At 38.2% G+C, this 24,005-nt stretch overlaps 3 protein-coding genes across 7 annotated transcripts in view; 2 read left to right on the top strand and 1 right to left on the bottom strand.

Annotated features, from left to right (window-relative positions):
* Positions 1 to 611: 611 nt before the first annotated feature.
* Positions 612 to 1,333, bottom strand: LOC128093825 (uncharacterized). Its single transcript, XM_052711645.1, has 2 exons — positions 1,009 to 1,333; positions 612 to 950 (listed from the first exon to the last, which is right to left on the bottom strand). Exons 1-2 carry the CDS (start codon positions 1,331 to 1,333, stop codon positions 931 to 933), a joined length of 345 nt encoding a protein of 114 aa, XP_052567605.1. The 3' UTR covers positions 612 to 930.
* Positions 1,334 to 3,074: 1,741 nt separating this feature from the next.
* LOC120418090 (proteasome activator complex subunit 3-like) lies at positions 3,075 to 4,897 on the top strand. Its single transcript, XM_039580357.2, has 4 exons — positions 3,075 to 3,265; positions 3,731 to 3,868; positions 3,929 to 4,366; positions 4,437 to 4,897. The coding sequence occupies exons 1-4, from the start codon at positions 3,236 to 3,238 to the stop codon at positions 4,578 to 4,580; spliced, it is 750 nt and encodes a 249-aa protein (XP_039436291.1). The 5' UTR covers positions 3,075 to 3,235; the 3' UTR covers positions 4,581 to 4,897.
* A 4,683-nt stretch (positions 4,898 to 9,580) lies between these two features.
* Positions 9,581 to 24,005, top strand: part of LOC120418085 (integrin alpha-PS1-like) — a 40,424-nt gene continuing 25,999 nt past the window's right edge. For 4 of the 5 annotated variants that reach the window (XM_039580353.1, XM_039580352.1, XM_039580351.2 and 1 more), the window contains exons 1-2: positions 9,581 to 9,728; positions 11,469 to 11,926. In XM_039580353.1, the coding sequence (XP_039436287.1) occupies positions 11,754 to 11,926 (173 nt within the window). In that variant the 5' untranslated portion in view covers positions 9,581 to 9,728; positions 11,469 to 11,753. Of the gene's footprint in view, positions 10,808 to 11,468; positions 11,927 to 24,005 lie in introns of all 5 variants that reach the window. The other variant, XM_039580350.2, reaches the window with a different exon arrangement.

The following is a 24,005-nucleotide window of genomic DNA, read 5'->3' as shown; positions in this document are numbered from 1 at the left end:
GCATGGTTGGCCAGATAAGTTGGAGCGTAGTTTGTTGAATGTTTATGCTCAACATCAAGATTTGGAGTTTGTTGATGGTTGCTTGTTGTATCAAGATCGTGTTGTTGTTCCGTATAGTTTGCAGAAACAGATTCTAAAGTTGTTGCATCGGAATCATTCTGGTATAACGAAGATCAAACAGTTGGCACGTCGAACAGTTTATTGGTTCGGCATGAACGGTGATATTGAAAGTTTTGTTAAATCTTGCCATGTTTGTTGCCAGATGAATGTTGTTCCGAAGCAAGTTCCTCATTCTCCTTGGATTCCAACAACGAAGCCTTTTGCTAGAATTCATGCAGATTTTTTTCACTTTGACAAAAAAGTTTTTCTAGTTATTGTTGACAGTTTTTCAAAATGGATTGAAGTTGAGTACATGAAGTTTAGTACAGATGCTAGAACAGTACAGTCAAAGTTTATCAGTTTCTTTGCTAGGTTTGGATTGCCAGATGTTGTTGTGACAGATGGTGGACCACCGTTCAATTCGAGGGAGTTGATTGAGTTTTTCGAAAAGAACAAAGTTGTTGTTATGAAGTCTCCACCGTACAATCCATCCAGCAATGGACAGGCTGAGCGCATGGTTAGACTGGCAAAGGATGGTTTGAAAAAGTTGTTGTTGGATCCAGAGATGAATAAGTTGACTACTGAGGATTTGGTTTCATGTTTTCTGTTTAGCTATCGGAATACTTGTTTGGAAGATGGTTCTTCGTTTCCTTCCGAGAGGTTGTTTAGTTTTAAACCAAAGACGCTGTTGGACTTGATCCATCCAAAGAATAGTTTAAGTAAACACTTGACGCCACGTGACGTGGAGAAAGATGTTGTTGATGTTTGTGATCGTCATGTGAAGAGTCGGAAAGTTGATTGGGTTGATCGTTTGAGTCCTGGTGATTCCGTTTATTTTAAAAATTTCAGACCTACGGACATCAGGAGGTGGTTATTATCAAGTTTTGTAAGACGTGTTTCTCCCAATACTTTCCAGATATCCCTCGCTGGTCGTACGTATCTCGCTCACCGCAACCAGCTGAAAGAAGCGCCGAAGGAGGACAGTCGGCGGAAGTGCGTGTTCACGACACGAAGCGAGCGCCGAGGATCTAAGAGGGGGAGAGAGCAGTACGGTGATGCTGATTACGAAGATGGAGACGATAGTTTTTACGGATTCGCTGCGGATTCGAGTATTTTCGCGGACGATTCGCACGCCATGGATGTTGATGTCGATCGTGAGGTCGATTTGGAGTGTGAACGTGCGGAAGAAATTACAAGCGATCGGCGGTCGAGCGTTGATTCCCAGTTTGATCATGATCCCGTCGAAGGCACATCCACAAGGCGGCTTCCGGATCACTTAGTTCCATCATTTGATAATCGCGTTTTGCGTCGTTCGGCGCGATCGAAAAGACATAAGAAAGATTCAAATTTTGTCTACTATTAGGTTTTTTTGATATCTTGTTGAATTGTTGGTTGAATTGTTTAGATATTTTTTTCCTAATAGAGTGCTTTGATAAGTTGTCAGATTGTATGATAATTGTTAGGTTTTTTGATCTCATCGGATTAGAGTTGAGTTTTTGAATAGATCTTTTTTGCCTAATATTTGAAAAAGAGTGTACATAGATTTTGTTTTGTTGTTTTCGATAAAATGAACAATTGTTATCAAAAACATGTAGGGGTGAGAACTGTGGTAACCCTACGCCACAATCGTGGCACCCCTCGGTTGAGAAACGTCATCTACGATTCTGCCAGACCTGTGTAATACTGAACTTTGGAAATATACCTTCCTTCTTGTACGACACCTCAAGCTAAGCAGACGTCTCTTCCCTCCGAAATACTGACTTGTTTCAAGACCAACCAAATGTGTACATCCATTTTCAAATTTAAATCCTTTAAGTGCTCTAAACACTGCTGTCCCTATTCAGACTGTAGTTTCGATTCGCCCCAGAGTACGGTACACTGAAACCCTGATGGTTTGACACCAATTGTTTTCAAACGAAAGGGGTCACTTTTTAGTTTGACACCCCTTTTACACAGAGCTCACATTTACTACCAAACGTTTGCTTTGATAGTGTGCGTGAGCGCCATGTAATATTGTAGGGTTAAAAAGAGAACACGCACCGACGTATTTTTGCTGGAAACATTCCATGCTTGGATTGACTGATTAACGTAGTCAGTTTTACTATGTCGACTCTCCAATATGGTGAGAATGATAATGATTTCGTAATGGAGCATTTCCATTCGAGCAGTTTTTGCTTTTTCTACAATGTATTTCTTAAGCCTGATTTACATCGGAAAACTGCTGCGATCCTACGCTGCACCGCGATGACAGATGTAAATAAAATTCGTTCTAAATACGCAGACTTTACTGCGAGTATCTACAATGGGCTGCGCTGGTTGCTGTGATTTCCCATTTGGAACTGTCAACGCAGAAATCCTGCGGAAATTTTCATTTATTTCAAAATTTAGAAAATGCAACCTGCGGTCTGCGATTTTAGTACAGAATCGCAGCACCGCAGCATTGTCATTGTAGAAGATCAGATTGATTTGCATGTGTTTAAAACTTGCGCTTGCATCTGCGATCCTGCGAGTTTCCTATTGTAGACCAGGTTTTATGGAACAAACTGTCAAAAACTGCTCGGCTGCGGCTGCTCCATTGCTATCATGCAATTTTGTGGATTATGGTGCATTTTACCTTATTTGCGTTTACTTTTACCAAAAAGCCAGAGTTAATTTCTGGAGTTTTTTTTGACAAGGTCCAATAAACAAAAATTCCAGTTTTTGCTTTTTGGGTGTTTTTGAAATCGCCTTGAGTCAGGGGTATTGAAAAACACCCAAAAAGCAAAAACAGAAAATTTTGTTTATTGGACCTTTTCAAAAAAAAAACTCCAGATTTAATAAGCAGCATTTTTAAGCAAATGTTCTTAAAATTACCATGGTCGGGCTTTCAGTGTTGCAAACGTGCAAATCATATCGAAACAGACCCCTCGTTTCAGTCCGACAGCGCTGTTCAGTTGGTCGGTAAAATCGGTATATTGCTTGACAGCGTTGCATTTGTTTGCTGCTGCTTTTGTCCTGACATTAAAAACTGCTCAAGACGACAAAATCGCCGCTGTGCTGCTTCTCGTGATTAAATTTTGGCCGTGATTTGCTGCGTGAAAGTTTAGATTGTACGGAATATTTCTGCGCTAGCTGCATCAAAAACCCTCGCCATACAATGGGAGACGCTGTCGACACCGCCAAGAAGGTAACATGCACTGGATTGTTCCGGTAGAATTCCCGGACAAATGCAGACTACTTCGATCCGAATAGACTCATGGCACGCTTTGGAATTACAATTTAACCGCAAATGGAACAGAAATAATCTTTTTGGCGCTTTTTGGAAGGTTTCTGTGTCCTTAAATGACCATTGTTTGCTGATTCAGAATGTCCCTTTGCATTTCTAGTAAAACTGATCCATATTGCGTAGAAAAAGAAACAACGCAAAAAGTTAGGTTAACACCAGAGTGTTTCCCTGTGTTTGTATGAAAATGAAAAATTGACGCGATGCAACTAGATCGATTTTGTCACGTTCTGCGCTTCATGTGTTCGAATTAATGTGAAAATTCAATGTTCAGCCGGAAAACAGTAATGAGGAAAACCGCGTGCTAATCATCAAAGCAAACATGTTGTGACATGTTTCAAAAAGACTTATCTTGTTTCATCATTTCAGGTCCAAGAGTACAAAGACAACTTGATCAAGAAAGCCGAGGAGTTGATCATTAAAGGGTTTCCGGAGAAAATTGTCAAACTGAACGATTTGCTGTCCACTCCTCAGTTTTCCGAGCGAAGCTTCACCGATGTGTACCAAGTAAGTTTAGGAAAATTAAAGAAATTAGTCGTCTTATTAACATATCTTATTCGACTGCAGGACCTCAACATTCCAGTGCCCGATCCGATTGAGATTGGTAACGCAGACGCGGAGAAAGCCGACGGCGACGAGCCCGGTACAAAGCGTGCCCGCCTGGACTTGCCCAGCGGAACCAAGGTGATGGCTTTGCCAAACGGCCGCGTCGAGTGCAACACGCCCATTTGCGAGCTCATCAAGGTGGTCAAACCGGTCATCCGTACCCTGGTCGAAGATTCCAACTTGCTGAAGATGTGGATTTCCTTCATGATTCCCAAGATCGAGGACGGAAACAACTTTGGCGTTTCGATCCAGGAAGACACTCTCGCCGAGATCCAGTCGGTCGAGACGGAAGCCGCCGCCTTCTTCGACCAGATTTCCAGATACTTTGTCTCCCGGGCAAAAGTTGTCTCCAAAGTAGCCAAGTATCCACACATTGAGGACTATCGTCGTGCCGTAGCGGTAATTTAAAATACTGTCCCGTTCTCGTGGAACTTGCAAACTAACAAATATTTCGCTTATTCTCTTTTAGGAGCTGGACGAAAAAGAATTCCTGAGCTTATGGTTGGTGCTGAGCGAGGTCAGAAATCGCTACTGCTCCCTGCACGACATCGTCATCAAAAACATGGAAAAGTTGAAAAAGCCACGATCCTCCAACGCAGAAAGCCTCTACTAAAGCCAGCGGCAAGATTGGAGTTAAATGTTCTGAATCAAATTACCGACAAGTTGCAGATCCAGCCCAACCAATACACATATTTTTTCCCTTTTATGCGACAGTAATAATAATAATTCCCTGAGAAGAAGCAGCAGCAGCATAATAAATTTAACATTACTACAGAAGCATACATGTAAGAAGAGGTCCTTCCAACAGTTGGTCGTGTTAAATGGCAACAATCTTTAAGTAGTGCACCACTATCTACCAGTAAAACATTGTATTTGCAAACAATACCATTTCATGCACATTGATGATAATAAAACAAAAGTTCTATTGGATTTCGCATGGATTCTCCCTTTTTACCTTGAAAGGATGTTAAAAATCGTAAAACATATTGGCGGCGAGAGTTTCTTTCCAGTCTGGTCCAACTTCAAGGCTTTTAAATTCATGATTACGTATGATTTGAAGAAAAATGCTAAGAAATATACATTTTATAATGTCATAACAGAACATAACTTGAATATCACTACCCTTTCTAAGGTTATCTGCATTGGGCAAACATATTGCCATAACAGAGAAAAATGTCTCGAGCCAACCCTTTGATTTCTTAGCAGATTGCGGACAATTTTCTCTGAATCGGATATATTTCAATCTATATAACAAATAAAATGTGGCCGGAATAACTTCGCCCAAATGGAGCACCCGTTTCGGAAGAGCTACACGTGGTAGTTCTACAAACGCTACGCTTTTTGTGGCGTAGTGAAAAAAACAACCTTCCTCTTCAGTAGTCGAACGGAGCAGACCAAAGGGTGAAAAAGGTCAACCCATTCGATTCCCAGACAACAGTGTTTAGTCCGGACACTGTTGTCAAGAAGAACATGCACCTCTTGGTTTCGCCGCTTATAAGAACGTCGCAGCCTCGTGGCGCGGTGGTTATTCGGCTGCCGATCCGTTGCTATGGGGCGCGGGTTCGATTCCCGCCTTATTCTCCTGGCCTTCTATCGGATGGGGAAGTAAAACGTCGGTCCATTTGCGTAAAAGAGGTTTTGGGTGACTCACCACACATAACCTTCGGACGCCTAGAAATGAGCAGAAAACTTGCAACAGAGACCACAAAAGATCCGGGGTCGTTAAAGTCGATTGCTTCGCTTTTTAGAACGTCGCAGTCGCCGATTAGCGGTATAATTTTCTCTTGACTCAGAGACGATAGAGATATCTCTGGCAGTAGTGGCTGGTGCTTGGCTGTCTGGTCCACTGCAGTTTGCGTAGGAGAAGACGAGCTTTTCCACCATCGTTCAATATCTCAGCATCCTTCTAGAAAAGGTCCTGGTAACGGCCGTACCAACGGTTGCACGTCCCGCCGTTTTCATCGTCAAAGATAACTCTGTGAAGTTGGCCGTTTAGGGACCATCCATAAACCACGTGTACACTTTTTGGAAATCTCAACTCCGACTCCACCCCCCCCCCCCCCTTTTTGTATGGAGCGTGGACAGTCGCCCAATGCATAGTACAAGAAACAATTTTTTTCTTCTTCTGTGATCGAAAAAAAATATGTTTTATACAGAAACCTTTTAAGCATTGTCACATTTTATAAATTGCTCCAACACTTTTATTAAATATTTTTCTCAAGTCCTGGATTTCTCACTAATTTCCAGGTATAGGCTCGCCAAGGACTCAGAGGGGAACGCCCTGCTGTGGATTCCGAGACATATATTTGACTATGGTTATAATAACCCGCTAGATGTTTGTTTCCGTCAATTTAATGAAATCTGCTCTTGTTTTGATTATGTCGTGTCCAAAACTGTGTTTAAAACTAGAGTAAGTTAATGTTAGTTTTTTAAGATTATACAGCCTGAGCATTTTAGATGGAGGCGGTGAAATAAATAAACTCTTATGTCAATGGGAACTAAATCGACTTTAATTACAGCGGCACGCTTCGCCCCTTTTCAGCTTTCAAGCCTTGTTTCAAGCACTGACGATGTAAGGTGTTTAGAAAAGGGCACATAAGTATTTTAACAGCAGGAACTATTTTGCAAATTCCAATACAAAAGATAACTATTTCACAAAATTCCAAGGGTAAAACAATAGCTGGCCTCCACAGCTACCATTTAGCACTTCATCGGTTTGTCGCTCTTACATCAGGGGTGCCCAAAGATTGGCCGCCTACCAAACGTGGCCCGCGAGGTGATATTTTGTGGCCCGCGGACCCATTTTGAATGTTCATGTAAAATGGCCCGTTGACCACTTGTAAAGTGATTTTTTACTTTTTCAAAATCATGGTTTATTTTAAGCTTTTATATGCTAATCTTTATTATTTTTTGTTAATAAAAAGAAACTTATGATTTATATATTGATCCCCACTTTAGGATACAAAAACATTTGTTCAAAATATTTTATAATTAAAACAATTTCACACGTTTCAATGTGAGTGAAACTAGTAAATATCGTCAAAACTTTCATCAATTTTTTTTGGAAATATCAAAAAAACGTTCAAGTTTGACTTAGGTAGAATTCTGTAATAGTTGCAAAAATAAAAGTTTTCTTTATTAATTTGCAAGTCACCCTCAAACTTACATTGCACTTCCTTAGGGATTCGAACTCATTACAGTTAGATAACGAATCTGATTGACTATCAACTGATTCAGGCAGACAAAATGTGGAAATCGGAGGATCAAGTTTGCAGCAAATATTTTACAAAGCTTTCGTCGATCAACCCACCCCTCCACCATTATTAAAAAATTGACTCGAAAAACCAGGAGCAAAAATATATTTTCAAAAAACTTAAAAAAAATAAATTTAAGAGCATTCAGCTGAAATTAATTAAATATGCATTCCTTTGCATTTAAAATCATTTGAGCATGTTTGGGTTTATTAAAAATAATTTGAATTTTAGTGAATTTTCGATGAAATAAATAAATGTTGTTTCGCTTTTTTTGAAAATAATGATTGCAGGTTAACGGAAGCTTAAAACATTTTCTAAAAGTTTTTTTTCATTGAAATGTTGAAATTCTGGATCTCAACGATTTTTCATTAGCCACACTTAACTTATAGAAGAATTGTTCAACATGTAATGTCACCACAATTTTCGAAATATAAAAACAAAACTTTATTTTTTTTTCTGTCTGCCTGTGTGGATCAATCGGGCCGCGCACAGGACTCACAATCCAGAAGTCGCCGGTTCGAATCTCGAGGCAGACGCAAAAATTCAAAGTGTTAATATAGGTATTCGGTGCCCTCTTCCCGTGCCATACCTTCACACTTAGGAGACCCGGGAGGCGGAGTCTTGTCACAAAAAGAACGATACACGCCTGTGGATCCGTTGACGAAACCGCAAGGTTTAAGAGGGCTACATTATAAGGTGTTACGTCGATTCCGTTCCGTTACATTCAGCTAAGAACTTTTTTTTCTTCAAATATCAAAAACAACAATACCGATAGAAACTCGTTATTTTGTGGTTTCTATTATTTTGAAAATATATTTTTTTAAATAACAGAAATGTCCGATCTTTTACATTAAAATATATATTACATATTTTTTTAACAACCTTTTTTTGTAAATTTGGCCCGCAAGCTCATTTGAACTTCAAATTTGGCCCGGCCTTCAAAAACTTTGAGCACCCCTGTCTTACATACAACTAAAATTTGCATGCACTAATTCTTCATACAAACTTTGGAGTAAAACCATTCGGCCCTGACTAAATATTTTTGAAAAAATCAAAGTGCACGTGTTTCTGGGGACCTCAAATTTCGTGCTTCCCCTCGAGTTGAGTCTGCGCAGAAATTTTGTTGGTCGGTTCTTCTTGAATTCTTGAAACTCCAATAAACAAATAAATGAAAGAAAAATCGAATTTGTTCGAGCCGAGGTTCAATTCCCCGTCCTTTGGATTGGTGAGCAAAAATGCTCACCACTAGGCCATTTTTACGTATTTTTTCATTTTTTTTTTTAATTTTAACATCAAATTCAAGTTCTGCAACTCCAGTTTAGTCAAATTTGAATTGTTGAATGCCTATTAAATTTGAAAATGTATCTTTTCAATACGGCCGCCATCTTGGATTTAAAAAAATTATATCACCTTAGGCTACGTGTTGAGTTTTAGCGAAAAAACTGGATTTCGTCCTGATTTCTAGAACAAAATACTGGATATTGTAGGCTTTTCTGAAAGATCACACGATTTTGAACTAAACTACATAAATAACTCAAAAGCGATGTAATGCATATGAGACATTTATACGATAAGGGGCAGTTTAGAGTCGATTTGGGGTCATACTTAAGCTCAACAATAATAAATAAGACAACGAACTTCTTTTTTCGTGATTGAAATTTTGCCAAGGCTGGACTATATTCCTCGTAGAACACAAATCAAAATGTCAAATCCTAATCCTTTAGTCTTATAGAAAATTGAACGTACTTTTAGAATACTACTACTTTCCGAATACAAAGAATGCTGATAAACCTTCACTTGACATTATTTTTGGTCGAAAAAATTTAAACTTAAATCTCACCAAAAAGAATTATTATTGTAAAACTCGTTTCATGAACACTATACGAATTATAGTGCTTAATTGATATTTGTTTTTAATCTTATCTTACACTGACCTACAAAAATTGACATCAACCAACTTACCAACTTTGGAGAAAAACCATTCGGCCCTGTCTAAATATTTTTGAAAAATTCAAATTGCACGTGTTTCTGGGGACCCCAAACTTCATGCTTCCCCTCGAGTTGAGCCTGCGCGGAAATTTTGTCGGTTGGTGTTGTTAATTATAGCTTTAGTTAAACTTAAAAAATAGTGAACATCCCAATCCATACAGTATAACTCCACACTCAACACTTAACCGTCCATAAACGCTTTTTTTTTTTGTCTGGCGCAACATAAAATCATCCCATACGCGCCGGAGAAGAAGTTAAAAAAGAGTCCTCCGCTCGCTCACAATCATCAACCAAACCACGATTCTCTCACATCTTTCTTCATTCACTTGGTTTAGTGTGCTGCCGGCACGGTTCGTCGTCGTAGATTTGCTCCATTCAGTAAGTCGTTGTACGCCGAGCCGAAAAGTCGTGTTACGCCTCGCGTTCCGTCCTTTGCGCGTGTAGGATTACGTTTGGTTTGGAGCCACCACGACCCCCTCCAGCCCTCCCCACACTATTTTTTTTTTGTTTTTATACGGGTATACATTTTTTTTATTGTTGTTGCGTTGTTAGTGTTATGTTTTGTTCGTCTCTCTCTCTCTCTGGATGTGTGTAATTTACTGAAGACGCGGAGTTTGCTAGTGTTTTATCAAGTGTGTTCAAACGCCGCAGTAGGCTTAGCAGCGCACCACACAGACACGTGTGAAGGCTCCCCACAATCAAGCGCGTGGCGCATAAGCAGTATTGGTCGCGAGCTACTTGGATGTACACAGGGGAGCAGAGATGGAATGCGCCTCTTGTATTCGATACAGGAATTAATTAAACTTTGAAGAACCGGTGAATTAACTTACTTAATGTATTTCGTCACGTGGAGCGGTGACACGATAAGAAGACCTTCGCTCTGTGTCCGTGTGTTCTGGTATTGGTGCATGAAAGCGATTGATAAAAAGTGCCGAGGGAGCCTATCGTAAAGAAGAGAATTATGTAATTTTTATTCTCCCGATATGAAGGCATTCTTCTGATAATGGTACAAGTTGGTGGGTCACCACCAAGATCCAAGAAAGAGAGAGAAACCGGGTTGAATGATAATAGTGTGACACACATTGCCTTAAAAAGTGCCAGCGTATTTTTTTTTGTCTGTCCGCGAGAGGAGAAACTTGAAGAGGGCTTGACACACATTCTGACACCGGCGAAGGAATTCCGACCCCCAGGACTCATCGCTTATATATGCATCAGAAAAGTATTGGAAATTGTTTAAAAGTCACTTGGCATATCGCACCCAGGCAAGCAGCTTACAACAAACAACGTCACTCATAAAAGTGTGCTGCAGCCATGGCGATTAAGCCGCACCCGCCGCGACGCGATTCCAAGTGTCTCGGGTCGAAAAGTGTCCGTGTGTGCGTTCATTAATCTTTTTTCAGCGGCTGGCGTAGTCATCGCTGCCTGAATGAACGGTTCACAGATTGCTTGCGCGGTCAATCAATCGACACTATCGAGCGATGGCGCTTACATAGTTCCCGTATTTGTTCGGTTTATCAGAAAAGAAAATAAAAATACAAATTCTTTCGAAACGGATAGAAATATGATACATTAAAAATCCGTAGTATAAGAGAATAAGGTAGTTAAAAACAATCACTTTATTTTTTAAGTAAAAAAATAATGAGCAAAATCTTTAGAATAAACCATTTCAACTCATTCATGATTCAAAATGCAAAACATTTCCAACTGCATAATTTCTTCAAATCTTAGTTGAAGTTTTAAATAACATTGTTAATTGTATTGTTTTCAAATATAGGTATGCATTTATCAAATGAAACGTTTAAAACTAGTAGATTTCTTTTTTGTTTTCGAATTCGCATTTTTTTATTTGAGCTGCTGTTGAAAACATGAATTTTGTGAAAAGTGATAGAACTTAAGGGTTAAAATCTATGTTTTTCACAAATCCTTGTTTGGCAGGTTAATGTGTTGTTTCGCACCATTTGAACAAATTATCTTGGCAAAACATTTGTTGGAAATTTCATAGAGAGCAATTAATTTAAAACACCCGTTTTTTAAATGTTTGATTTGTCAATATTAGGTACTCGATGTCATTGCCTGCCGTTTCCCTATGTCGTTGCATATATTTAATAGTTTTGCTGTTTCTTTGAGTATGCAAATAACGAGAAAAAGCTTTAGAATAATCTATTTAAACTCATGACTCAAAAAGCAAAATATTTCAAGTGCCTAAAATTTATTACCTTCCACTAAGAAAGTTTTGAATCACGTTTTTCTCCCACTAGAGAATAAATAGTTCATTCTTTGTTCGCGTTCAAAGAGGTGTGGTGAAGCATCCCAGAGTTCAGTGCTACTGATTTCCGCCCACAAGTGAATAGCAATCTCTGAATGTGTGTGTGAGTGTGCACGGGGCTGCAAATGCCAGAAGATGCTCGTCGAAATGTTGTAAAAATAGCGAATCTGAAGCGATATCTGAAGAGAGAGTCGTTCGATAGAATTATTGGGTGCTGCGCTGAGGCGCAAACTTGCAAAAACCAAAGTGAAGAACCGGGTGCCGGGGTTCAGCAATAATGGTGGACGGAGTAGTGGCAGTGGTGCTGGCAGCGCTGTCCATTTCCGCCGTAGTGTGCTTCAACTTTGAAACGCGACTTCCCATCGTCAAGTATGGAGCGACCAACACCTACTTTGGATATTCGGTAGCGTCCCATACCGAAAAACTACGCAACGGTGACAAAAATAGCTGGTAAGTGTCTGCCCCTTGGTCAAATTACATCATTTTACTTGGCAAATGCCAAATCTGAGGCTTGCTATCAGCGCATAAGAAATGATAAAAGAAATTCACCTCTATCTAAACGAAGCGATAACGCGGCTAGCGCTCTCGACCAAATACCCCACCATATGGACATCGTAGTAGACCATGACAAGATTTTCGGTATCCACTAACCACCTATCATAGTAGCTCAGCATGTTAAATTATGTTGACTGAGTATGACGTAGCGTTAACCTTCGGATGTCAACTCCTAAACATTGAGTGATTGGCATCGTGGACGGATCTTGACTGACTTGTATTTTGGGGTTTTGAAATGCATATCTTTTAAAACTTGACTGGGATCTCAACAGTAGAAAAATATAAATATTTGATATAACATTGTTTAATAACAGTCTCAAGTGTTTCACTAATCCGTTTCTTAATAGGTTTTAAGACTTCTGTTCAACACGCAGAAATCTTGTTTATTTTGCGATCAACGGCGCCAGTTTAAAAAACCTTCGCAATGTTTCGTAAAGTACCACTTGAAAACAATGTTGCTTAATCCAGTAGTTCTCTACCATTCCTGTCAGACAACTGTAAAAAAAATATTGTTTTAGACATACTACAAAACGCATCGAAATGTTATTTTATTTTTCATAAAATCAAACCACTTACGCGGTTGATGCCTTCATCATTCTCAGAAGTATTTACAAAAATATGACTCAAAAATCAAGTGTCTATAACTTCAGGTAGGGTTACCAGATCTTCTATAAAACCCTGGATGTATTCACTTTTTTCAATTATATTTTTCTTTTTTTTTAAGGCGCTCAATTATTTTTTGTGAATGATTTTTTTTATGAGTTTGATACAAGTTGAACAAGCTTTGTTGAAATGCTGCCAGGAACATAGAATAGTCAATATAACCTGTCAGTTTCCACCGATGGCACTGCCCAGCAATAAATGAGATGTGAAAATATTTATATGCCCTACAATAAATATTTATAGACGTGTGACCTTCGGAACACTTGTTGCTGCAAAACCATTATGAACCTCCCTCCCTCGTTCAAATGGTTTGACGGTTTGGTACCTGCTCTCTCGGTACAAACTCAGTGAACAAAATTTATATTATTATTTCCATACCTCTAACACAACATTTTCAAAAGAAACATAAATAATCTCGAATGAGAAGGTGCAAAAACGAACCCAAGTGAATACAGATTTTTGCCATTGCATTGTCGTGTTCTTCGTCCAGTTGATTTGTGCTTGGACAAGTGGGGGTTTTTAGCACTTGTGAAAAGACGAAAAATTTGCATTCTTGTCCGTAACTGCTGTCGAATATTACAATTTACCGAACAAAAGCGCCATTCCCGAAAACCCCAGCAAAGTTTCAAATTTAGCAACGTGTTAACTTACGCGCCACGCCACGCCGCCAGCGCAAACAAATTCGTTGACCTATGCTCATTTTTCATTCACATTTAATTATTTTTATGGGGCCTTCTCAATTAATGCTCACGTTTCGCCCAATTTGTAAAAAATGACCCAGCCGAAAGGCGATTCACACTGATGACGGGGAGGGCCGCTGATATAGAAAAGCGATACGAGGCTGGCGGGAATGATAGCAAAAAGTGGACTACCGTAGTTGGAAGAGAAATTGATTTTTTTTTTAATCGGCAGAAAAATAATATTACTGAAATTAATTATTCTCCAATGTAGCGTAGTTTTTTTTAGAATCAAATCTTTATTGATTTATTGCTGTCTTATTCAAAATTCTGTATTTCCGATTCTAATCAAGTTCTTATCGAAAGCGAATAAGATCAAGACTAAGCCAGTGATTAGTTCGCTTTTCACCCAACTAATGTTGTTGTTAGAGGGTGACGATTCTCGAGATTTTCAATTTCCCGGGAATCGAGAGTTGAATTTTGCAATTTCCCGGGAATTCCCGGGACCCGGGAGTTTTTTTTAACTATGCCAATAGTGCCAATAATTTATAAAGAAAAGTAATAAATGTGTTTCTTTTCAATGAATTCAGTTACAATTAATTCATACTTATTCAATGAAACGTTAATTAGTACCGTCATCAGGGGTGACATTGGGTCTGGGGAGTGAGATTGGGTCATAGAAATTTCAGCATTTTGGTATGACCCAATTTCACCCCCAGCGTACTATTTTCGGGAATAGTCTACCTTTTAATTTTTTCAGAATCTGCAAATACAAGATCGTACTTGAGCTTTTTGCACAGAAAAAAAAAGTTGAATTTTGGAATGTTGAAAATTTGGTAGGTTGAATATTACCTCTTTATTTGTGTAATATTACATAAAAAATGTGTAAAAATGTGAACCTGATGAATATTCATCAAAAACTGATGAAAATTCATCATTTTCTGGGGTAAAATTTATCATTTATTTTGCCACAAAATCTGTCACCATTTTCTGATGAATATTACCATCATTTTTTTTTCTGTGTGGGACACATAATTGTAGTTTAAAATGAATCTTAACTCGTACTGAGTGATTTTTCAAAAATTGCAAAACATGTTAATAAATTTTTGTGATGTAAAAAAATAGTTAATATATGATTTCCCAGTATCGGGATTTTTGCAATTTGATAAATAACTCAAAACAACAATATAAAATGTTTTTTTTTTCTTTTTTATGGCCAACTGTAAATATTCATTGATGAAATAGTTATCAGGAAAATCCTAATATTCTTATGTGGCGGACCTCAAGTTTATAAAGATTGTCAGAGTTTTTTTTATTTAAAAATGAGGTTGATGCGAAAGACAAAATGACTTATTGACATCGACAAGAAATTACCTTAATACCTACAGCAAAATTAATTTATTTAGCATTACAAACAAAAACTACACAGAAAAAAAAGTTGAATTTTGGAATGTTGAAAATTTGGTAGGTTGATTATTACCTCTTGTTTTGAGTAATATTACATAAAAAATGTGTAAAAATGTGAACCTGATGAATATTCATCAAAAACTGATGAAAATTCATCATTTTCAGAGGTAAAATTAATCATTTTTTTTTACACACAATTTGTCACCATTTCCTGATGAATATTACCATCGTTTTTTTCTGTGTAGACTAAAAGGATTGCTATGCCCGAGAGCGGATATGTAAATTAAACTTATCTTGAAAAGGCTTTTCCCTCTTAGAAATAATAAATATAAACAATAACTGCTAAGTATGCTTCAGTTAAAATTTACACTTTCTGAATAAGAAGATTAGAGATGCATTGCATTATTCAAACTTGAACATCGATCATTGAACATCCAATGACAAAAACATTTTCGAACTTTTCAAATGTTTTTCTGATTAGTTTATATAATTTAGCTTCGATATTCATAAGTTTAAAATTTCCCGGGAATCGAGAGGTCCAAAAATGGTCGATTTCCCGGGAATTCCCTTTCGTCACCCTCTAGTTGTTCTGGTTACTCAGTTTGTTATTAGCACTCACAAGAGAGTATCTTTATTAGGAGTTTATAAATAGCAACGAAATTATGATATATTCACGCAAATTAGATTTGTCATTCAAAAACTAATTTGAATAAATTAACCAATCTTAGTTGAAATTATCATATTTTCATGAAAAATGTTTTTTTTTTCGAATCTCAAGTCCAGCACCAGTCTTTTCGTTGACCAATAAAAATCAAACTAAAGAGGGTGTATCTCTGCTGCTGTTGTCGATAACAGTAATAATAATATAGTGGTCACCAAACTGTTTGCCCAAGTCATTCAGACTTCCTGGTCCGGGGTTTGGTCCGGTCAGCTGCTGGGCTACCAACCGTGTACACACACAAAAGGACGCATCGCATCACGCAGCAGGCCGTGCCCGTTAGAGGACGACAAAACAGCGCTGCTGCGATGGGTGAAGTGAAGCAGTTCCTGGGAATCGTAAATATTTGCACAGTGTGTCGAAAGTTGCCTCCCATACCTTGGCATTTGACCTTTCTTGCGGTGGCCGTCGGATTTATCATGCGGGCGAACCTAAAAAGTTGATTGATCGGTGTTTTTAGGAAAGTCAATTTAGACATTATTCTTGGTGGTTCCATAGACTTAAAATATTTTTGGTTGCTGCGTTTTATTATTCTTCAACCAATTTCATGGCATCGTCATGATCGTGACCCTAATGACAGTGCAATGAATTACGGGAATGGTATCGATTGCCCAGGGAGAGGTCAAACGATCCCTTCATGGTAATCAAATAACTAAGGATTAAGTTCATTGTTCAATTGCAGCCGTCTTTTGAAATCGAGTGGACAAACTTGGCCGGGCCAGATGATAAATTACCCTCATCGGAAATCAATCGGTCCCAGTAGGCTGTGGACATGATCGAAACAATGGAAGAATTAACACAATTTCAGCACATCTGTTGCCATAGCTATACGCTGTACGCACGTTGGCAATGCTAACCTGGATCCACGCAAGCCGAGACGCCGTGCGTGATGCATAGAAAACAATTTAATCTTTGATCGCCCTGTCTGATGCTGGGGCAGACTGTAACTTCCTCTCTCACTCTTTTGCTGTTCGTCGCTTATTTAGTGTACGCTCTGTACATATTTTATTTTTACCTTTCCAACTACCTGATGCTCTTCTCTCCCCCGCGGAGATGCTCAAAAAGTGAACGATACGAATCAGACAAACAGAAAAAAAAAACAAAGAAGAAACCAGAAACCACTTTGCGCATACAAAGACACCACCACTCCACACACCTTCGAGCCGGTTTATAGCCTTTTTCGTGCAAGAAATCTGTTGAACTTGAAAGATATGAAAGCAGCACAGACGAAGATCAGCGGAAACAAGGTGAATCGTTCATACAAAAATACTCAAGCATACACACACATACGTGAACCTGAGCTCTCTCGTCTCGTATATGGTGGAAGAAGCTGGTGAAAACAAAAAAAAACGACAACGCTCAGCCATGATCTTCCTCACCTACTCGATCGCGCGCGATGATCATGATGGTGATGATGAAGATCAGGATGTGGTTGTCTGTGGTGTGGCGGCGATGGACGGCCCACCGACTGGGATAAAATCACCCTTGCTGTGAAGCGAGAATCGGCCATGAGCTACGTGGATTTACGAGCTAGAGTTCCTGTAGGGGACATTTCTTTTTTTTGTATTTAAAATTATTCTTGGGAGGCCGCACAGCATTCCTACACAGAAAAAAAAATGATGGTAATATTCATCAGGAAATGGTGACAGATTTTGTGGCAAAATAAATGATAAATTTTACCCCTGAAAATGATGAATTTTCATCAGTTTTTGATGAATATTCATCAGGTTCACATTTTTACACATTTTTTATGTAATATCACACAAATAAAGAGGTAATATTCAACCTACCAAATTTTCAACATTCCAAAATTAAACTTTTTTTTTCTGTGTAGCGCATTATGACAGTTACTCTAAGGCTCTATCAAATATAGTTCTCCCGTAAGCCACACAAAGCAAGGCCATCCATATATGCTATAGCTCTCGCCGTTTAAACTCTTCATTCACTAATTTTTTACTAATGAGCAATTCTCCCCGAAAACCGGAAATGGTTTCCCATCCTTACAGATCGACGCATAATTTTCCCACCAAGTTTTTCCTCAAAGGTGGTACTCCCGCAGCATGTGTCACCAGAGTTTGCGGGTGCTTAAAGAATCGAGTAAATCTACTGAAGGAAAAAAGTAAGGTTAAAAAAACGGTTTTTTTTTATAAAAACAAAAAGTTTTGGGGAAATCAGTTTCTGAACAAAACAGAAACTCTCCCAACTCTTAAGGGTATTGTTTAGGTACTCAAAAAAGGTACTCCGATGGAATCTGAAAAAGTGTGTTGAACGATCACTTTTGTATCTTCGTCATTGATAAATGGCTGAACATTTCTATCGAAGGGACTGTCGAGATAGGGAGATATCAGGTTAATAAACGCAATGATCAAAGTATGCTGTTTGAAGCGATTTAATGATAATTTTAAAAAAATGAAGCAATATCGAGGACTAGAGATGCCTACTAGGATGAATGTGCCTATGTTACATAGACTGAAAGCCAAATATGAGCTTAATTTGGCGCTCTATCGAGAAATTAAAAGTGAGAGTGTGTGCAACATTGAGTTAAACTTTCTGTGAAGATTACCATAGCACTTTAAAAAGTTTAACTCCATGTTGCAAGCACACTCTCTCACTTTTTATTTCTCGATAGCATTGAAGTTTAATTGCACAGTAAAAAATTGTGTAAATTTGGAAGGTGTAATTTTGGAAGGTTGAATATAACCTCTTTTATGATGTAATTTTACCTCAATTTAGACTGAAAAAGCGAAATTACAACAGAAAAGTGGTAAAATTATACTTTTTCAGAGGTAGAATTACCCCTTTTTTTCTGACATAAAAGATGTACCACTTCCCAGATGTAATATTACCATGATTTTTTCTATGTGGCATGTAATCCGTAAAATCGGTTCTTTTTGGTGTTTGCTATTTTTGTGCAAAAAGATTAATCCTTTTAGTAGAAATTGCAACCAAGCAAGCTGGTGCTAGAAAGCTCGAACAAACAGCTGTAGTTTTGAGGAACCATGTTATAAATTATGTAGCACTGTATTACGAATCTTCTCGCACTCTTCGGCAACGATACATTCATGAAGTTTTTGAAAAAAAAATCGAAAATCCTGAGCTCCTAAGGACAGAGTCAGTCTGATTTGCTTTGAAAATCCTAAACGTTTAACTTTTAATTTTCTTTTTGCCGTAAAACTAATCATTTTTGTGTTCAGCATAGCAATTGAGCATTCAACAAGCGTCAAACTATTCTCATACGCAAACCACGTTTCGAACTATTTTCCGACCCGATCTCTGGCCTCTCATTATGTAATTGCCGGTGAATTAATGTGCGTGCCCCAGCTGGGTTGCGTGCCTTATTTTTTTTCGGGACGCCGCTTGTCACGACCGGACCATCATTTTATGCATCAGCCACAAAGGTGTGGCACTGGTACTGCGTCCATCTAATCGGATGGGCTGCACGCTTGTTAGCATAAAACGATTTTGAGGTGCCATTAGGCCCTGGTTATAGTCTGTCCCATGGAACAATGTGAACCAGTAGGGGGTGGGCGGACGAGGTGGAGTTATGCTGCTGACCAAGCGTGTTGGCGGTGGACTGACCCCTTCTAACCAACTAAACGATCATTTTGTGCGGGCTAAACTGACAGCTTTATTGGCGAAAGAAATTTAATGTTAGTGGTCTAGCTTTATATTGATTGAAGCTTACTTGGTAAATAGGTTGAGTTCGAAGGAGTGCCGAAAACCCCGATCAAAGTTCGAAACACGTTTTTTGATTGGAATATTATGCTCGTTCAATTTAAACTCCACTTTGAAGCGATACTATCCGACTCAGAAGGCATCTTGATAGTAAAGTAATTGAGAACATTTGCATATTCCAGATGCAAATGCGTTACAAATTCTATCGCTTTGCGATAGCGAATATAGCGGGAAAGAAAGAATGTAAGTTAGTTCAGTTTGCCTTTTCTCCGCGCGTATAAGTTTGCGGTTCCAGCGATCGTTGTACGTGAGACTTCAAGAAAACGTCACCGTTGTGCTATGCTTGTACAAAACAACTAAGTATGTACAAAAATCAATATGAAACTATCATTTAAAAACATCTAAAAAATTAAAATAATCAAAATTCATAAAGTATTTCACCAACAAAATCCACCCCAAAACTTGTCCAAAGATAGCACACCACCAGCAAAACGACTGAAAGCCGGCCAGGAATGAGGCATTTCAATAACAGTTATCCACCGCAAGATTGCACACGACGATGGGCCTGGGTCAACAGCAGCAGCACCAGGGGCGTTCGAAACAAACACTAAGCTACTGGATTTGTTGTTGGCGCTGCTGATCCTCTTATAGCCACATTACTCTCTCTCTGGGAGGACGAAACGGGAGCGCGCGAAAGGAGGGCGTTAGTTATAGACGCCACTCGAGGTGATTGTCGAGCTGGTTTTGTTGCACCTTTCTTTCTTTGATCCAGTTGTTGAGCGAGTTTTTGGGATTTAGTTATATATTTTTATGTGAGATGAAATGAACAAAAAGTTTCAATGATTAAATATAATTGAACAAGAACAATGTATAATTGGAAGCAAATGCGGAAAATTGACCCCACTGCTGGACAAGCAGATTAAAATCTCTTCGGCAAAACCTTTAAACTGGAAACATTCTTTCAAACCGAAGCCAGCTGTTTCCATTTTGGAATGTTGCGTTTCCAGTCATGCGGAAATTATGTGTGGCCGTAAAACGTCGAGCGTTAATTAGCGTGAAAAAAATGCCCACCATATAAATATATATATCTTAATGATTTTTTATTCCCGGAATGAACCCATATGGTTTTGCTTGGACCCCATCATTCTTCATCGATTGCGCAGCCAGCGCATGACTGCAAGTGAGGAGATTGATGGACAGACAGCTTAGCTTCATTTAAATTTGACACAATGTGGAACAAAAAATGACGATGTCACCAGGCACAGTAGAGTTGTATTTGGTTTTTAAATTACATATGTATTTGTTACAGCCGGGACCGTGGTGTAGGGGTAAGCGTGATTGCCTCTCACCCAGTCGGCCTGGGTTCGATCCCAGACGGTCCCGGTGGCATTTTTCGAGACGAGATTTGTCTGATCACGCCTTCCGTCGGACGGGAAGTAAATGTTGGCCCCGGTCTAACGTAAAAAAATGTTAGGTCGTTAGCTCAGTCCAGGTGTAGGAGTCGTCTCCCTGGGTCCTGCCTCGGTGGAGTCGCTGGTAGGCAGTTGGACTAACAATCCAAAGGTCGTCAGTTCGAATCCCGGGGTGGATGGAAGCTTAGGTGTAAAAAGAGGTTTGCAATTGTCTCAACAATCAAGCCTTCGATCACCTAGTTTCGAGTAGGAATCTCGCAATCGAGAACGCCAAGGCAATGCTGTAGAGCGAACAATTTGATTTGATTTGATGTATTTGTTACAGTCTCTCAATTGTTATAAGAAACCACAACCAAATTAGGAAAAACTCATTTTTTTGTAATAAATTCAAATAAAAATTTAAACACCACCATGTCAGTTAAAAAAGTGTTCTGATTAATTTAAAAATTAGAAACAAATCAAACATTTTTACATCGCAGAATTCTCAGCATCAGGATAGGGAATTCCAGATGACTCAACTATTGGAGGGAAATAAAAACTTTTCACGTTCAAAAATAAACCACCGACGGCAGTTGTAATACACGTTTTTCTACATCGCAGCTCAAAACATCGAGACGCGTTGGGTTGTGAATGGTTTTCCAGCAAACAACAAGAGCACCCCTTGTTGTTTTGCATCTCGAAATTAGTTTATGACAGATAATCTGTTCTGGATTTCGGTGAAGAACGATTTTCCCGACGCATCACTCAGCAACCGATCGAAGACGCTGGTGAGATTACTGCGTATGAGGTTCAATTTGAAATCAATTTATTTTGAGTCGTGACTTTAAAATCATCCGCGGTGCGCCGTTTGTGGTTTGTATTCTACAAAATCATAAAGCTTATGTTTAAAAAGTCTGAATCATTAACAAAATATATTTTCTACAAACTAAAAGCAGCATATGCGACTGTTCTTTTCCTGTGAGAACCAACAGTGCTGACAAAAAAATGGAAAGTTTCACAATGAAAATCCCATTGACTAATGATTGTACGTCCGGGAGCAGCAACAGATATTAAATCTTACTGCTCTACACTGTACTGATTGATGATGACTTAGTTCCATGTGTGTTGTTTATATTACATCACAACATCGTATATCCAAACAATTTGTACGAAGCAAAAAACGGCACGGCAGATTATGGCTGACCAACTGTAGACATAACAAAAATAAACGGTGGCTTTAGTGAATCGCGTTAATTTATTGCATTTTAAAGGATACTCTGTGTGTGTGTATTTTGTGTGTGGCAAACCTGTCTAAACATTTAATGGACGATTCATAGCGTGGACGCGATGAGAATGCTTAAATGCAATATTTTATTTTTTTGCATTGTTTTTTCGTTTTAGGGTTGAAAGACATTTGAATACCGAAGTTTTTTCATTAAGCAAAAGGTTCCTAAGTTCAATGTTATCGATGAAATCTTTATACAGTACAGACTCGATTATCCGAAGGCCTCGGAAAAATTTCACTTCGGATAATCAAATCACGATTTTTTTTTCTACGTTGTCTAATTTTTGATTGTTGAGCTTAGGTATGACCCCTAAACTACGCTAAAATGATTTAGAATTTTTAAATCCAAGATGGCGGCCAAAATGGTGGTGATGCAATATTGAAAAAAAAATCATTTTATTTTTTAGTAGGCAAACTACAACTCAAATTGGACTTAAATAGGTTCGTAGAACTCAAATTTTATGTTAAAAACAAGAAAATGAAAAAAATAAGATTTTTTTTGTTCGTGATTCGATTATCCGAAGTCCCATACAAAGCTTCGGATAATCGAAACTTCGGATAATCGAGTCTAGACTTCAAACCCATTCAAAATCCAGCTTTTGATGATATCATTCATTCTGATTAACTACTGACTTGTGCATTCCGTTACTGACAGAGTTATCCCGAGCATGGGTAAATAACAAGGGAAATGCGTAATAATACCTTTCTCTGGTATCAATACCAAATTTTGGTATTCCTGGACCCTTTAAAATTTGTCTTAAGGATTATGCAAGAGCAAAATGTGCCAATTAAAGGTATTGTTTTGATATTGCAAAATTGCAGAATTTGTCAATGGTCGAACACCACATATTGGTATTCTTTTGGTATTACAGTGTTTTATCGAATTCCTCTGAAACTATGGGAAAATTTTGACCAATTTTGACAAAATAATTAATTTTGCGCTAAAATGATGTCTCAAAGCGAATGCTTTCATTGAAAACCGGAAATTTCAAACTTGATTTCAAACATTTTTGATATACCCCCTAAAGAAATGACTTGACATTGTGAAAAATTTTCTAAGTCAGGATGCCACATTTTGGTATTATTTTGGTATTAAAAGGTTACATCAATTTTCTCTGAAACTATGGAATTTTTTTTAAAAATTTGACGAGTTAATTAATTTTGCGCTAAAATGACTTGAAACCCAAAAATGTTAAAGCTGATTTTCAATTTTTTGTATATACCCACTAAGATTTTTTTTTAAAACGTTGAAATTTCTCTAAGTTGAGATAACCAAATACTTTGAAAAACGAGTTAATCGACAGATTATAGAATTTTGGTGAATTTCAATCCAGTTTCATTTTAATAACACTTATTTTTCAATCTTGTTATTTTTCAGAATCTTCAAGAACTTCAAGCACAGGCCGTTCATCAATGACAAATGCATTCAATGTGGTGAAGAATATCACTAAGAACAACATGGAATCATCAGGTGAGTAGATTTGGCTGTTGCATATGGATCATTTCCGTTTTTTCACTAACTGCAACTGTTGCACTAAAAATGGTATGAAAATACCAAATTTAGGTATTTCTTGTGCAAATACCAGCGACCAAAATGCGCTCTTGGTTGCCCAGTAATAGATGGTAAAATACCATGAAATCATACCAAAATCATGTATTTGGAAGACCACAGGAATACCAAAATCTGATTTTCCAAGGGCGCTGGAATACCTAAAAATTAAACCATGGCAATACCAAGTTTTGGTATTCAATTAATGTTCAAAAATCCAGAAGACCTCAACTTGGTATTGAAATGGTTTTATTTTGAGGTATTATTTTACCCTTGGAATAACATGGTTTGGTATTGTTGTGCCCTTCCTCATACTAGACTTTGGTATGATTTCATGGTATTTTACCATCTATTACTGGGCAATCAAGGGCACATTTTGGTCCCTGTTATTTGCCCAAGTAATACCGAATATCGTGTTAGCAGCAGCGCCGGGAAGATGGATTTTTGTGGCGTTTCTTTTGTGCTGTATTCGTGATCGTGTTCATGTCGAATTAAGTGGAAGGTGCGAAGCCGCGTGTTAGGATTCTTGTGTCTTTGTTGTTTTATTTGTGTTTCCATCTGGAGTATTAGTTTTAAAATTATTTTCATTTTTTACAGCTTCCTGGAATT

Source organism: Culex pipiens, chromosome 1 (assembly GCF_016801865.2).
Source record: "Culex pipiens pallens isolate TS chromosome 1, TS_CPP_V2, whole genome shotgun sequence".
NCBI classification, from domain to species: domain Eukaryota; kingdom Metazoa; phylum Arthropoda; class Insecta; order Diptera; family Culicidae; genus Culex; species Culex pipiens.
Note: the sequence above shows the minus strand (reverse complement) of the source record. Positions and strands in the feature narration are given on the sequence as shown.